Here is a 13,073-nt window from a genome sequence, read left to right as displayed (position 1 = left end):
ATTAGCAGTGTCAGTGCTACACTGAACTGCTTATGGCTTCTCCTCAGCTCTCCTCTTTACTTTGTGGTTTCCCAGGAAGTGGCAGTAGAGTCAGTGACCTGCAGGCAATAGCAGCCCTCCTTACCTGTTCTCAGTTAATTACAAAGTGTAAATCACCAGCAGCCTTAGCATCTGGATTGGATAGAGATGACAATTGTACTCCTTGCCCATAAGAGGATTTGCATTTTAAGATGGGGAAAGTGATAGAGTTGCAGTGAATTAAAACTGTAAGCTAGCAAATGCTTTTGTCCATTGGAGTCAAAAAGTAGCATTATGAATTGTTTCCCATTCAGAGGAAGGTATCATCTCTGGTTTTGAAATGTTTAGATTCATTAGAATGATGTAAGAAATAAACCATTGGCATTTCTGCTTTAAGCATTGTACCAACTTTGTTGTATGAAAAAGTCTTTTTGAAAACAATTGTTATAGAACCTAATGAGAGTCTTCTGTGTATTCAGAAATGGATGGCAATTATTTGAGCATCCACAGAACAGCACTGCTGTTGAGATTCCATCCTGATCTCAGCAGATTATTTTATAATTGAGATGTGATCAGCTTTCACTGTTTTTAAAACAGCAGGACTGAAGGACTGAGTTGCATTTGTCTCTGGGAAGAACCTTCTCACTGTCTGCAGGGGGGAAACCCCCACCGGTACGAGTATTGTGCAAGCACTGCATCTCCTGGCTATGAGAGGTTGTTAGACTCATCTAATTCTGCTCTGCTGCTTTGATGTAGCACCAAATATGTCAAATCACAGTCTCTTCTTGATGTGGTGTTAAGAAGCATGAACAGCAATTGAGATGAATCTGGAGTAGTTTGAGGCTTCACCAGATAAAAGACATGTATTATTAATATATTTTCTCTCACTCATTTTCACTTGTTTTTTTACCAGTCTGCCCTTATTTTTTCAGGGGAGGCACAGATGCTTTATTAATTCTTTGTGAATTATTCAGCAGCAGATCTACTTTTTGTGGCTACTTTGCACGGACCATTTAGAAAGTATTCCACTACTGAAAACTGCTTCTCCTGAAGGGACTTGTTCAAACAGATAGGATAGGATGAATCAGATTCTGAGCAATTCTACAATAACTGAAGGATCTTTACATGTTATCCATACTGGAATAAATCTCAAAGGTGTTGTCCCTCTTTCCTCCCATCACACTCCCCCTCCAAGAGTTCTGCAGGACAGTCTTAATCAAACTAGCCTTCTGTTAAAACCCAAGGTGCAGAAGGAAAACCATGTTTTGGAGGCTATGCTTAGCCTAGTCAGCCTGGGCCCTACAGGGAACAATCCAGAGTGGAATCACATCCTTGCTCCAGCCTGGTCTTGACACTGTGGAGAGCAGTTCCAGCTAATCACACCCTGCTGGATTTAATCTTTCCCACTGAGTATAGCCTTGAGAATATAACCTTGCTTGGCTGATAATTGCCACTCAAGATTACAGTCCATCCACATCACATAGTGAATGGGTGAAATCTTCATTGAAGGTGTGGGGAAGGGATGAGGCAAGGCTGCAAAGCTTTTGGGTCTTTCAGGAGGGCTTTTATAGTTTAGCAGTTTTATCTTTGTGATTCAGTGTCTGTTGCTCACTAGAAATCTTTTTGATAGTCCCATGGAACCATTTAGGGCTATATATCAATACTTTTTCTCCTGTATGGACAGATGGAACCAACACATCAAAGGCAGCTTTAGATTAATCACATACTTTGACTCAGAATGATTTCAGTAGTGTTTTTTGAATGCAAAGATCTCATAGTTTTTAATACTAAAGGACTTTTCAGGTCAGACTGGTAGCAGGTTTGGCTGGGATGGAGTTAATTTTCCTCTCAGCAGCCCATATGGTGCTGTGTTTTGGATTGTGACAAACTGTTGATGAAGATGCCAGTGTTTTAGCTATTGCTGAGTAGCACTCACACCATGTCAGGGCCTCTCCCTTTCTCACTCTCCTGCCCTGGCAAGTAGGCTGGGGGTGGGCAAGAGGTTGTGAGGGGATCCAGCTGGAGCCTCTGACCCAAACTGACTGAAAAGATGCTCCATATATTAAAATCTCTTGCTCAGCAATAATTTAGGAGGAAGTGGCTGTTGCTGAGGTTGGCCATTAATCTTCTGGTGGTTAGTGATTTGGCTTGCCTTACTTTTATGTGTGGTTGGTTGGGTTTTTTTTTTTATTATTTCCCCTTTCACTTATTTATCTTGACCTATGAGGTTTCTCCTCTTGATTTTTGCCTTTCTGATTCTCTCCCTCATCACTCTGGGAGAGAGAGTGAGTGAGTGGCCTGGTTAGATCCTTACCTGTCATCAACCTACCACAGACTGTTTCTGGACATGTTAAATATGTTTGAAGCAATGTAGTACATTCTGATTTTAGGAATTTTCTAGTTGAGTTCTATTCTAATCACAGTACAGTTTATTCAAAATAGAGTAATGTTTTTGCTTTTTTTCCTCATTGAGATGTTGCTAATGAAATAGCAGTGAATTTAACAGAAGGTCAGATAGGTGTCTATCTGCTGCATGTACAGCGTATTTATTGGATCAAGCTTCAAGTATGGTAAAAGAAACCATTTCTTTTCAGTCATTTTCTAGTCTGTATTGAAGATGTTCTCCTGACTGTGGTGGTTTCCATCTAGGAAAAAATAACATTGACTTTTGGCTTTCATAGAAGTCATACTGTCCAATTCTGTGACCTCTCTCATTCTCAGGAACTTCTTGTGTGAAAACTAAAGATGTAAAGCATGCTCCAGTAGTGCTAAAATACTTTGAAAACATCAGAAGAAAAGGAAGATGTTTCACTCAGGGCATTTTTAATTCCAAAACATGCAATGGCTTCATGCCTGCCTTAGAAAACAGGACTACCTGTAACTTTCTGTCAAGGTATGCTGTTTTAATAGAAACATATAGCATTTTGCTAGACTTTCTTCCCTTTGATATTCTTAATCCTTTCTTCTTCTCATTATATACGTTCTGCTTGTTGTTGCTTAGGTAGCCTTACCCTCTCACTTGTTTCCTATTCCTGTGGTGGGGATTTCTTGGTGTTTATTCTATGCTTGCAACCTACTTCTGAGAAACTTGCACATGATTGATATCCTCAGAGACCTCTATTCCTCCAGTCAGTTTGGCTGAAGTTAAACTGTAATGTTAGAATTACTAAGAGGCAGGAACTGACAGATGAATGATATGACTAAATATCTTTGAAATCACACTTGGAATATGTAGGACCTTTATTCAGTGGTAATTGTCAGGAAAGTCTGTTTTTCATGAAGTTTTGCTTCTGAACACTCCTCAGTCTGTCACCACATATTTTGAAGTCTGATTATTTTTGCATATAGAGGACATGATAATGCAGACACCTCTTGGTTCTATCTCCAGTATGGCATTATATTTTCCTCCTCTGTTTTGGACTGAAAACTCCTAAAGCAAGCTCATACAAATGCCCATAGTGATGGTCACTCAGCTGGGAAGGGAGACAGTCTTGTCTCTTTTTTGGCTTGGCTTATCAAGCCTTTGAAGGACCTCATTGGAGTGATGTCCCAGATCTGTCTTATATGTAACAATTTAAGACTTGGAATAAACTGGGAGGAGAATCACAAACACCCACTGAAAAGTTTCTATTCATAGGACCTATTCTGGGCTTAAATGCCATTGCAGGGCAAGTTTAAAAACAAAAAAGGCAACTATTATTCAGCTTCCTCTTTCCAAAGTAACATTTCACATTCCTTCTGAAGTTAATAAGGCTGTGGTATTCTTCAGGGTTTTGGAAACTTAATACACAGACAGGTGTATTCTGCAAATTTTTATATGAGTGTTAAGCTTGAAAAGAACATATACACATCAGCATTCTGAACTGGATGTGCAGTAGTGGCTGCTGGTTTAACTCCTGCAAACATGTTTACCTGCTAAGCTGACAAAAACATGTTTCTAAATGATGGAGACCTGTTAAAGATGCCCTTTAGATGGAGAATTTCAGCTCACAGTGTTTTGAGTTTATAAACCCCTTTGCCTGAAAGAATGGTGCAAATGATTTTTTGGCAGGTCAGGAGCATGCAGGAACAAGCAGTACATTTTTTGGCTACTCTGAAAAATGGCTTGGATGGTCATCTGATACTTCAAGGGAGCAAGAACTGCAGAGCCAAAGAGCTTCCTCGGTGCTGATGGATGCATTTTGCACCAGACATCAGTTGTTCTCAAACTAGTGCTCAAATTTCATTTGCCTTATAAAAATTGCTTATAAAATTACTATTCCTTGAGTAAGAAATAATTACAGGCATTACATTAGAGCTCTGTGCTAGTATGGGGTAATCTTAAACCAGCATCCAAGCCGTTCTGCAGAGCTCTTTATCATTTTGGAATTCTGTGTACCCTTTGAAGACCTTACAGACTACTATTATGCAGAAAACAGGATAAAATAAGTTTCTTAGATTTAAGTAATTCTAATGATAAGAAGTGCATTTTAAAAACAATTGGTTTGTATTACATATCCCAGAAGTGTACCAGCTCAGGCTTCTGGGGAAGGGCCCCTAAGCTTGAGTCCCACCAGCTTGACAGGTGCCTGCAGTGGTATTTGAGGGACATGCTCTGTCTGCAGACTTATGAAGCCTTTTCCCCTTTGGTTTGGCAGTCTGAACAGTTGGTACATTTGTCAAGTTAGACCTTCACTACTCATTTCATTGAAAGCTCCTGGCCTTGTTGCTTATGAGGTTGCTGTTTCCTAACCTGTGTTGGATACAGGTGGAACACATGGATCAATGAAATTGGTACTACTTGTGTTCCCTCAAGAATAGTTGGCAAGTGCTGAACTGAAGCATTAAGTCTCTATGAAAGTCTCATAGTGTGGTTTTTTGATGCTATATAACTCTTGTTTCTCTCTATCCAATAGCGCTCAGGGAGCTTTCTTATATTGAGACAACAAAATTAGTCTTGCTCACTAATTGAAGATCATAATGATGTGGGTATTTTTATTATGCATGTGGGAGCCATACATAAAGATAGGTTATTGTCAAGTAAACATTCAAAGAAAGCCTGAAATAAAGAAAATTCATTTTAGGTAGTGTTTTTGTAAGGATGAAACCAGTTATTTTCACTCAGAACACTTTTGAGGAAACATGGAAATGGTGAACTCTGACTGTAGGAGCTTTTATGTGATAATACAAAATACAGACTAATGAATTGGCAATGGGAAGTGATAGGTAGTTAAGGCCATATTCTTCTAATTAATGGCTTAGTCATTGTGTTAATACATTATTTTTTGTGTTTTGAAATGTTAATTCAACCTTCAATTTGAGTCAGAGCAATAATTAAGTGTGGATATGTTTCTGTAGAGCTCAAAAGTAGACTTGGAAATCTTCTGTTTCATATGTTTCTCCATATGAGAACATACTGTATGTTCATATTTCAGAAAGATTTATGCTAACAACTTTTTTTAAAGCTTTTGGGCACAAATAATTGTTTTGAACAAGTGAAACCATTACAGTTAAATCTCAGGATTTAGTCAGCATAATATGTGAGAATATATTTTAATTTTATAAGTTTAAATATTGTATTTTTAAGCTTGTGGGCAGGCAAATGTGTAGAAATTTCATCTTTGTATGAAGGCCAAAATGATTTTCTAGTGTAACCAATTCATTTATCTACAGCTGCAAATATATGGCTGAAAGATTCAGATGTTTTATTTGGTCTTCATCAACAATGTAGATGTAATTGCCTGAAGTTACTTAAGCTTTCTCTTCCTTATTGTATCTTACTGATGGAATCCTTTGTGGATGTGTAGCCTGTATCTTCCTCTTATTGATTCTTCTATGCCCACGGCACATTAGAGCTTATATTTTCTGCATCACAAAAAGCTATTTCTGCAACATTCATGAACTGCTTTTGGCTCTTTGACTTTATTTGTTGTCATGAAATTGCCATGCATTTGGCTGTGTGTTATTTCAGTGAGAAATTATGTTATTACAATGTGATTAGAGGTATGGAAGTAAGATGGATTGTTGTTCCAAAGTGCATGGAAAAGGTTGTTTTGTGGGATAGGAACATTGTTGTGTTTGGCAGAGACAGCACTCTGTGCCTGAGTTCCTTCCCCTTGCAAGTGTTCCACGTGTGGTGTTTGAGTATGAGCTCAGTTGTGCTCTGCCCTGTTTGTTCAGTCAGGAGCCCATTTACTGGGACCCCCAGCCAGCAGAAGGGACATAAAGGGGTTTTAGGTTCCTCTGTCAGCCTTTCTACGTAGGGCTACCTTTGGATATTCTTGCAACAAAAACATAATCTAACTTAGACTATTCTAACAAAGGAGGTACATTTCTGGTTTCTTTACACTCTTTGTTTCTTTTTTTTGTGACAATTAAGTTCAGGGTTGGATTTTTTTCCTTTGGTCCTGCCCATATTGCTGCACTCACATGCAGAAGATGACCTGCAGTGGGAAATCATGTCTAAGGCTATTTGGTGAAAAATTTTAGGTCACAGCACACAATGGAAAGAAAACTATGCTTATTAATGTGGAAATACTGTCATTGGTAATCCTTGGAGAGTCTACCAACAACGAGGTCCTCATGCAAATGAAGTTTATTTTGAGGTTTATTGTGGGCTGAGTTACACATTTTTTTCTCCAGACATCTTGCCTTAGTTTTGGTTTCGTCAATCTGCACATTTATATAAAGAACACTGTCTCAGTATAATTCATGAAGTTACTAGTTTGTGAGCTGGAAGTGTGGATGCAGTTTTACACTACACTAAACTTGCTACCTCAGGGGTGCTTATCAGGTAAACCAAAGGAAGTAAAAGGGAGATGACAAAAGGCTGCTACAGGTGAAAACTTAAGCGAACAGTTATGTCCTAAAGAGAGTTCTTTACAATACTGCTTAATGCGATATAAAATAGAAATGATGGCTATTGTTATTTTATTGAAGTTTTTTGCAAAGGCATGTTAGCTTATGCTACAAGAGCAGCGTAATTGCAGAGGGCATGTTTTGGATCAATTTCATCAATTTCTGTAATGCAATTTATTAAAAATACATTAATAGATTGACATCTTGCAGAGACCCCTGGACGTGTAAAAAGGGAAATAAAGTTTGAATCTTAGAGGGCTTGATTAAAAAACAAGCCCCAAACAACCCATTAAAAATTTTTGCATCTTAAATTTGTTAGCACACAACAAAGAACAACAGATTCTTTTTGTTGTTCTTAGGAGTTGTTCTCTCTCTAAGGAGACTATGACTGTATTTACCTCAGTTCTAAGGAAAAAGCTTTTTACTTGAACTCTTTTAAGTGTTCCCATGTACAGTTGTTTGAAATGCTTTACCAAGGGTTCTTCATAATCAAGTGGATGCATAGTTTAGATTGTTTGTGATTTCACAACGCTAATGGGGAAAAATAGCAGTTTCTGATTTTATTGTGTTGAAGTTGGAGAGTATTCATGTATTTCTGTACTGTTTCTTTATAACATTTGGTAGACCATTAGGAATTTTACTCAGCAGGTTAAAGACCATTTGTTTGATGTGTCAAATAACCTTGAATTTTTAATGTTTGAAAATGAGGATTAAATATCCCAGAGCCATTCATTTTGTGGTCTGCTGACACTTCCTTGAAAAAGCTAGTGTAAATTGCAGATCAGCAAATTCCCTGCTGTTAATCTTACAACGTCCCTGGTTTTATAATTGCACCCAGCTGATTTCAAAATGGGCTTTCACATGCTCATTGGTGCAGTGCGAAAGCACCTTGCAGGAAGTGTTGGCTTTCTCTCCATCGGGCCGTGTAACGAGTCCCTTGCTGCACCATCTCGCCCCTCCCCTAAGCGAGCGGCACACAGCGAGCAGGGGCTCTGCTGGAGTTGCTCTGTTTTCATGGAGGAGATAGCAATCCTTGCACTGCAGCAGGTGGAGCTGCCTTGGATCGAACCCGGGCTTCTGGCTGAGAGCATCTGAGTGCTACTTTGGGCCGGGAGACAGTTGTCGCTTCAAGCTGGCGCTAACGTAATTAAATTTAAAGCTGACTCAAAAATTTTAAAAATGGACACGGGATTTTTGCTTTGCTTTTTTTATAAGGTCTGGTTTCTAACGTGAAGCAACATTTTTCCTGAAGGATTCAACCTATTTATATAAAGGCTTATTTTTGAGCACTATGGACCTAGATTAAATGTCAAAGACAGGCAGCAAGCAGCGCTTACAGAGGCATTTTTCTGGAATCTCAGTCACGGATCGATTGAAGTGCACAGGGTCTGAAAAAATGTCTCCTAGCATAAAAAACTTGGATTGTTTTTCTCCGATGCTATGCCACTGTAAAGTAGCATGTACCAACAACACAATATCTTTAATGTTTGGATGTAAGGTGGGTCTATAAAAGGACTTTCCTGGAATTGTAAGCTGCATTTAATGAATGATTGCCTTTGTGTCTAATGTAACTGTACCTTAAATTTCTGGTTAAATAAGTGTGTGTTTTGTTCCATGCCTTACTCAATTATCCGAGCTCTTAGTGATGGAGACATAAGTAATGAATTATCATGCCTACTGTTTAAAGATCCCTTTGAACAACATTTGGAATTTACTGAATGCCGCATGTAAAATGTCGTCATTCTTCATTAATCAGCATTAATCATCATGTAATCAGTTTATTGCACTTGGCTTTCATTTTCTTCAGCTGTAGAGAATTAAATACACAAGAGACTTGCACTGAGATACAGGGCTGGAAATGCCTCCTGACATCATTTTGATGGAAGCGATTGTTAGTGGCAGGTTTGGGTTTAACAGTGCCCTCGGGCATTTAGTCATTTTAGGACGACATCAACTGTTTAGGTTTCAGAAGAATAAAACATACATAATTTGGTAATCATCAGAATGGTAAACAGCTTATATTCAGTGTTGTGTCAAAAATCTTTTTTTAAAATTTCTTTTCAGTAAAATTAACACGCAATGTCAAGGGTATGAGGAGACTGTTAAGTACTGGAAAGCCACTTGAAAATTAAAGGGATACATGTATGAAGTTACTTTTGAGGTAGAAATTAGGAAATCTTTGTCTCTAAAACTTTATTTATATATTCAGGGTTTCCAAGTCATATTTGTTATTTTTAACAAAGAATATTTCAACTAGATTTTATTTTATGAAGTGGGATCAGTTGTGTGTGTACATATATACTCACATATATGCATGTGTGATGCATTTATATACACATGTATATATACATATACGTATCACAAAATCTCGATGCTGAATAAATGTCAGGAGGGAGGAATTTAATTTTTATGGCTCTTTTGATAGTATAAATATTAGAGAACTTCAAGTTGAATGCTTTGTTTCCAGGAAGAAGACTTTGCCTTGTTGTGAGTTTGCTTTTTCTTCCTGTGTCCCAAGCATTTTTCAGTTGGAAATATGTACCTATTTATTGATGCCATTTGGAAACTACTTGATATAACACTAAGATTTCTTTTCTTTTTCTTTTTGTGGAACTGCACACTCCTTATTTCTACAATATCCTCATGTTTAAACAGTGAACTTGGGAAGAAAGCCGTGGGATGAAAATACTCCGGGGCTGGATTTTGCCCGTTGAGCTGCAGAGCAGGGATGCTGTTCACTTTAAGAGCAAACTAAAAATATCCAGCGAGCGCGCAGGCAGCACTTGGGGCATGGAGCGGCGGGGCCGAGCGATGGCGGCGCCCCCCCCTTCCCTTCCCCTGCCCGGGCGGGGGCGGCCGCCGGGGGGCGCTGCAGGCGCCGTGTTCGCCTTCACGGCGTCCTTGGGCTGCGCGCCGGCCTCGGGCCCGGGGCACGGGCAGGGACAGGGCGGCCGCGGTCTCCCGAGCGGGGAGCGCTCCCCAGGGGCCTCTTGGAGTGCCCTGGGCTGTTGGTGGCCAGGCCGAGGCACCTGCGGGTAAACACGGCTCGCTGCCCATCCCCGGTGCGTGCCCGCGCTCCCTGCGTGCTGCCTCCATCGTTCCCGCATCCCAGAGAACGAAGGGTTTCTGTTTGAACAGGGACAGAGAGATACTGCACCAGGCACTTGGCAAGTTTTGAATAAAAGTTGTAGGGCTAGATAGTACTAAAGATAAAATGTGCTTGTTCTCTGAGAAGATACAGCCTTTGTCATCTAAATATTTACTTAGTATTCAATGTGAAATAGTAATGCAGGGTACCTGTACCAGTCCTTCACGTAATGTAGCAATCTCACACAAGTAATCACACAAAAATAGTGTTTTCAATTTTCCCTTTTGGCCACATGAAAAGAACATTCACAATCTGAGGGTTCCTTCTTTATTCTCTTTTCCTCAGCCTTCTGGAATAGGTGAACTTTATTACAAATATTTCAGAGTTTTGGTAAATGTATATACTTATCTTCAACTGTTTTATTGTTTGTGGATGTCCATGACATGAAGCATTACATAAATAAGTTTAACAGTAGCTGTGCATTTTGACATATGATGGAACACTGTGACCTAAATAACCATGTTATGAGCACTTATATTCAAGATACAATGTCAAACTGAAACTATTCAAGAAGGGTGAAATGCCTTATGTCTTTGTCATAGCTCTAGTTACTAGAGAAACTTAGTGCTTTTGTTTGAGAATGAAGCAGTTAGTTACTCCAAATACTGAACTTATGTTTGAAAAAGCAAACCCAAAGATCAAACACCTTCTTCCAATATTGCAGATCATTCAGTTTATCATTTGTTGATGCCTAAGTTGAAAATAATACTGAATGTCCTATTCCATGATCAGTGAAGAAGTTCTAAAAAGACAGGAACACTATAATCTTTTCTTATATTAAGTTTCTTTTGTTTTTCACAGCCTTTTAACTTACCAGTCTGAATTGCTGTTTACCTGCAAAGAGATTTTATTTGGCTTTCATAGTCTTCTTTTTTTTTTTTTACAAATAAGAAGTTTTCAAGTTGGCTTCAGTTCTGCAATAGTGGAGCCTGCCTTTAGTTTTGTTTCCTTTTTTTCCTCTGGGTGGAAGGCACTACCATTTTTCTAAGCACTAGTCTCTAGTTTAGCACTAGACTACAGGAAAGACTTCTACAACATGCATTAGCATCTTTAATATATTATTAATTTTTGATTAGTTTTGTTTAGCAAGGTATGTAAAATTTTCTCTATTGTTGCTTTTGTTATTAGAGTTGTTGGAAGTTATTTTCTGCTGAATGGTGGCAAGAGTTGTGGAAGCTGGAGAGATGTGAGGGCTGTAGCTATTCAGTCCTCTCTACCTGTTTGTTTTTGACATTGCATCCAGGTCATTTTTTGCAGGAGTGGGAGTGTTGCATGTCAAACGGTGCTTCACAGTAACTTCAGTTGCTGGAATGATCCTTGGAAGGGTCCTTTCAGATGTAGTTTAACTGGTACAATGGAGAAATGATTAAAAAAAACAAGTGCTAAACTAGGGGAATTGTGTGCAAATGATCTAAAACTACTTGGTTTCATCATGCTGCCTATTCATACTGCCTCAGAAAGGGTCTGTCCATGTGAGCTCTGCATATTTATCAAATTCAAATTGTTAGATTTACTTATTCCAGTCTTCTTCTGTTCTTAACCTCTTTGTAACCATGCTTGGACCTGTACAGTGAAAATGAAAACTTTCCCCAGGGACAGACCGTAAGTCAGACTGTGCTTTCCTGGGATTTGTTGCATTGTTGTTGGAAGTGAGCAGTGACTTGGGACTTGTATGGCTGGTGGGTGGGGAGGACTAAAGTCTGGAGAAGGAAGGGAGGTTGAAATATCTTCTTTTAAAAATACAGAGAAGAGACTAGGAAGACTCAAGTGAATCTCTTAGAATGGGTTTCCTAAAACTTTTCTGTGCTTTTCATATGAACAGGTGTTCTCTGTTTTGATAAATGGCGCTATAAAATGGACAGAAAATCCTTGTTTTTCCTGCATATTGTGTCAGATACTTTGTTTGTACTTATTTTTTGTCCAACTTTACTAGGCCTGAGAGTTGAAGCAAGGATGTTGTGGGCCTGAAAAATTATTTCACTGTGGTGAATTGGGTTCATTTCTGAGTTTCATCTCATGAAAACTAGCACTGATTTATTAAAGTAAATGGATTTTTCAGTAGTTTACACCAGTGAACATAGAGTTTGGTGACATTTCAAAACTTATTGAGGGTACAATTTATCCTGAGATTATCCTGTTAACTATGTTGCATCAGAAAAGAAATGTTTTAAATTAATTTTGACACACCTGTATTATGCAACAGAATCCTCTGGGGCAGTGTCTCTGTCAGAAGTATGTGTTAAATGTTTTTAAATCAAAGCTCAAGGTCTGCTAGGGATATTTTGGATCACAAGTACAGCCAAGTACAGCCTTCATTAGTGGAGCAGGCTGCTTTAAGCTCATTCAAGTCCTACATTCTGTGATGCTTCAAGACATTTTCTCTGCTTCTTGGAGCTCTAATGTTTATTTTCTCTAATTGCCAGTGTGGTCTAATTTATACTCTGGTAAGGTACCCTTGTATTTTTGGCCAACACTTTGTTTAAATTATAATTCTTCCCTGTTTCCAGTGTTTAATATGGCTGCTCTAGAGAGCTAATGTCAACTCCTTTCAGGGTTTTATTTTGATAAGTGAAAAACAAGTCAATCTCAGAAAAAAGATGAATGGCAGCAGTCTGGGGCTGAGCAATCCAGCATCTCACTGCTGCAGGGAAAGGAAAGAAAAAGAACTTTTATCTTCCAGTAGTAGCGAGCTATTAAGTTAATAATCTCACACATCCTCTCTGGTTAATTTTGAAAAATTAGGGCTTTTTGAGTAACCAATGCAATTTTTCTCAACTGTCAGACTTCACCATCTCTCCTTTGGTAGATCCAGCTGAGGAGAAGGTCTGAAAGTTTTTGGAGTTGGGTTCTTGTGGTAACAGAAGTTGTAATGCTCTTGCTTTCTTCTTCGGAGTTATTTCTTATGGAAGAAGTGGGTCTTGTGCTTCTCTGCTAATTAGTATTTTTAGAGAAAATACACTTGAATTGCTTCTACTTTACAGTTGGCTTAAGAGTGCGTTAAGGAGCTGATAACTGATAGATCATTTCAAGCAATTTCTTTGTAGTTTATCCTGTATATCTTAACTTTGTA

General features: G+C 38.7%; 1 protein-coding gene across 17 annotated transcripts in view; it reads left to right on the top strand.

Moving 5' to 3' along the window:
- The window catches only part of DLG1 (discs large MAGUK scaffold protein 1), a 141,455-nt gene that overhangs the window by 37,250 nt on the left and 91,132 nt on the right, over nt 1-13,073 (top strand). For 2 of the 17 annotated variants that reach the window (XM_071437702.1, XM_071437701.1), the window contains exon 1: nt 7,838-8,353. The exons of 14 other annotated variants lie outside the window; for them this stretch is intronic. In XM_071437702.1, coding sequence (XP_071293803.1) covers nt 8,162-8,353 — 192 coding nt within the window. In that variant the 5' untranslated portion in view covers nt 7,838-8,161. Of the gene's footprint in view, nt 1-7,837; nt 8,354-13,073 lie in introns of those variants that run through there. One more of the 17 variants, XM_071437703.1, reaches the window with a different exon arrangement.

Source organism: Agelaius tricolor, unplaced genomic scaffold (assembly GCF_023055355.1).
Source record: "Agelaius tricolor isolate 1412-34295 unplaced genomic scaffold, bAgeTri1.0.p SCAF_12, whole genome shotgun sequence".
Taxonomy (NCBI): domain Eukaryota; kingdom Metazoa; phylum Chordata; class Aves; order Passeriformes; family Icteridae; genus Agelaius; species Agelaius tricolor.
Note: the sequence above shows the minus strand (reverse complement) of the source record. Positions and strands in the feature narration are given on the sequence as shown.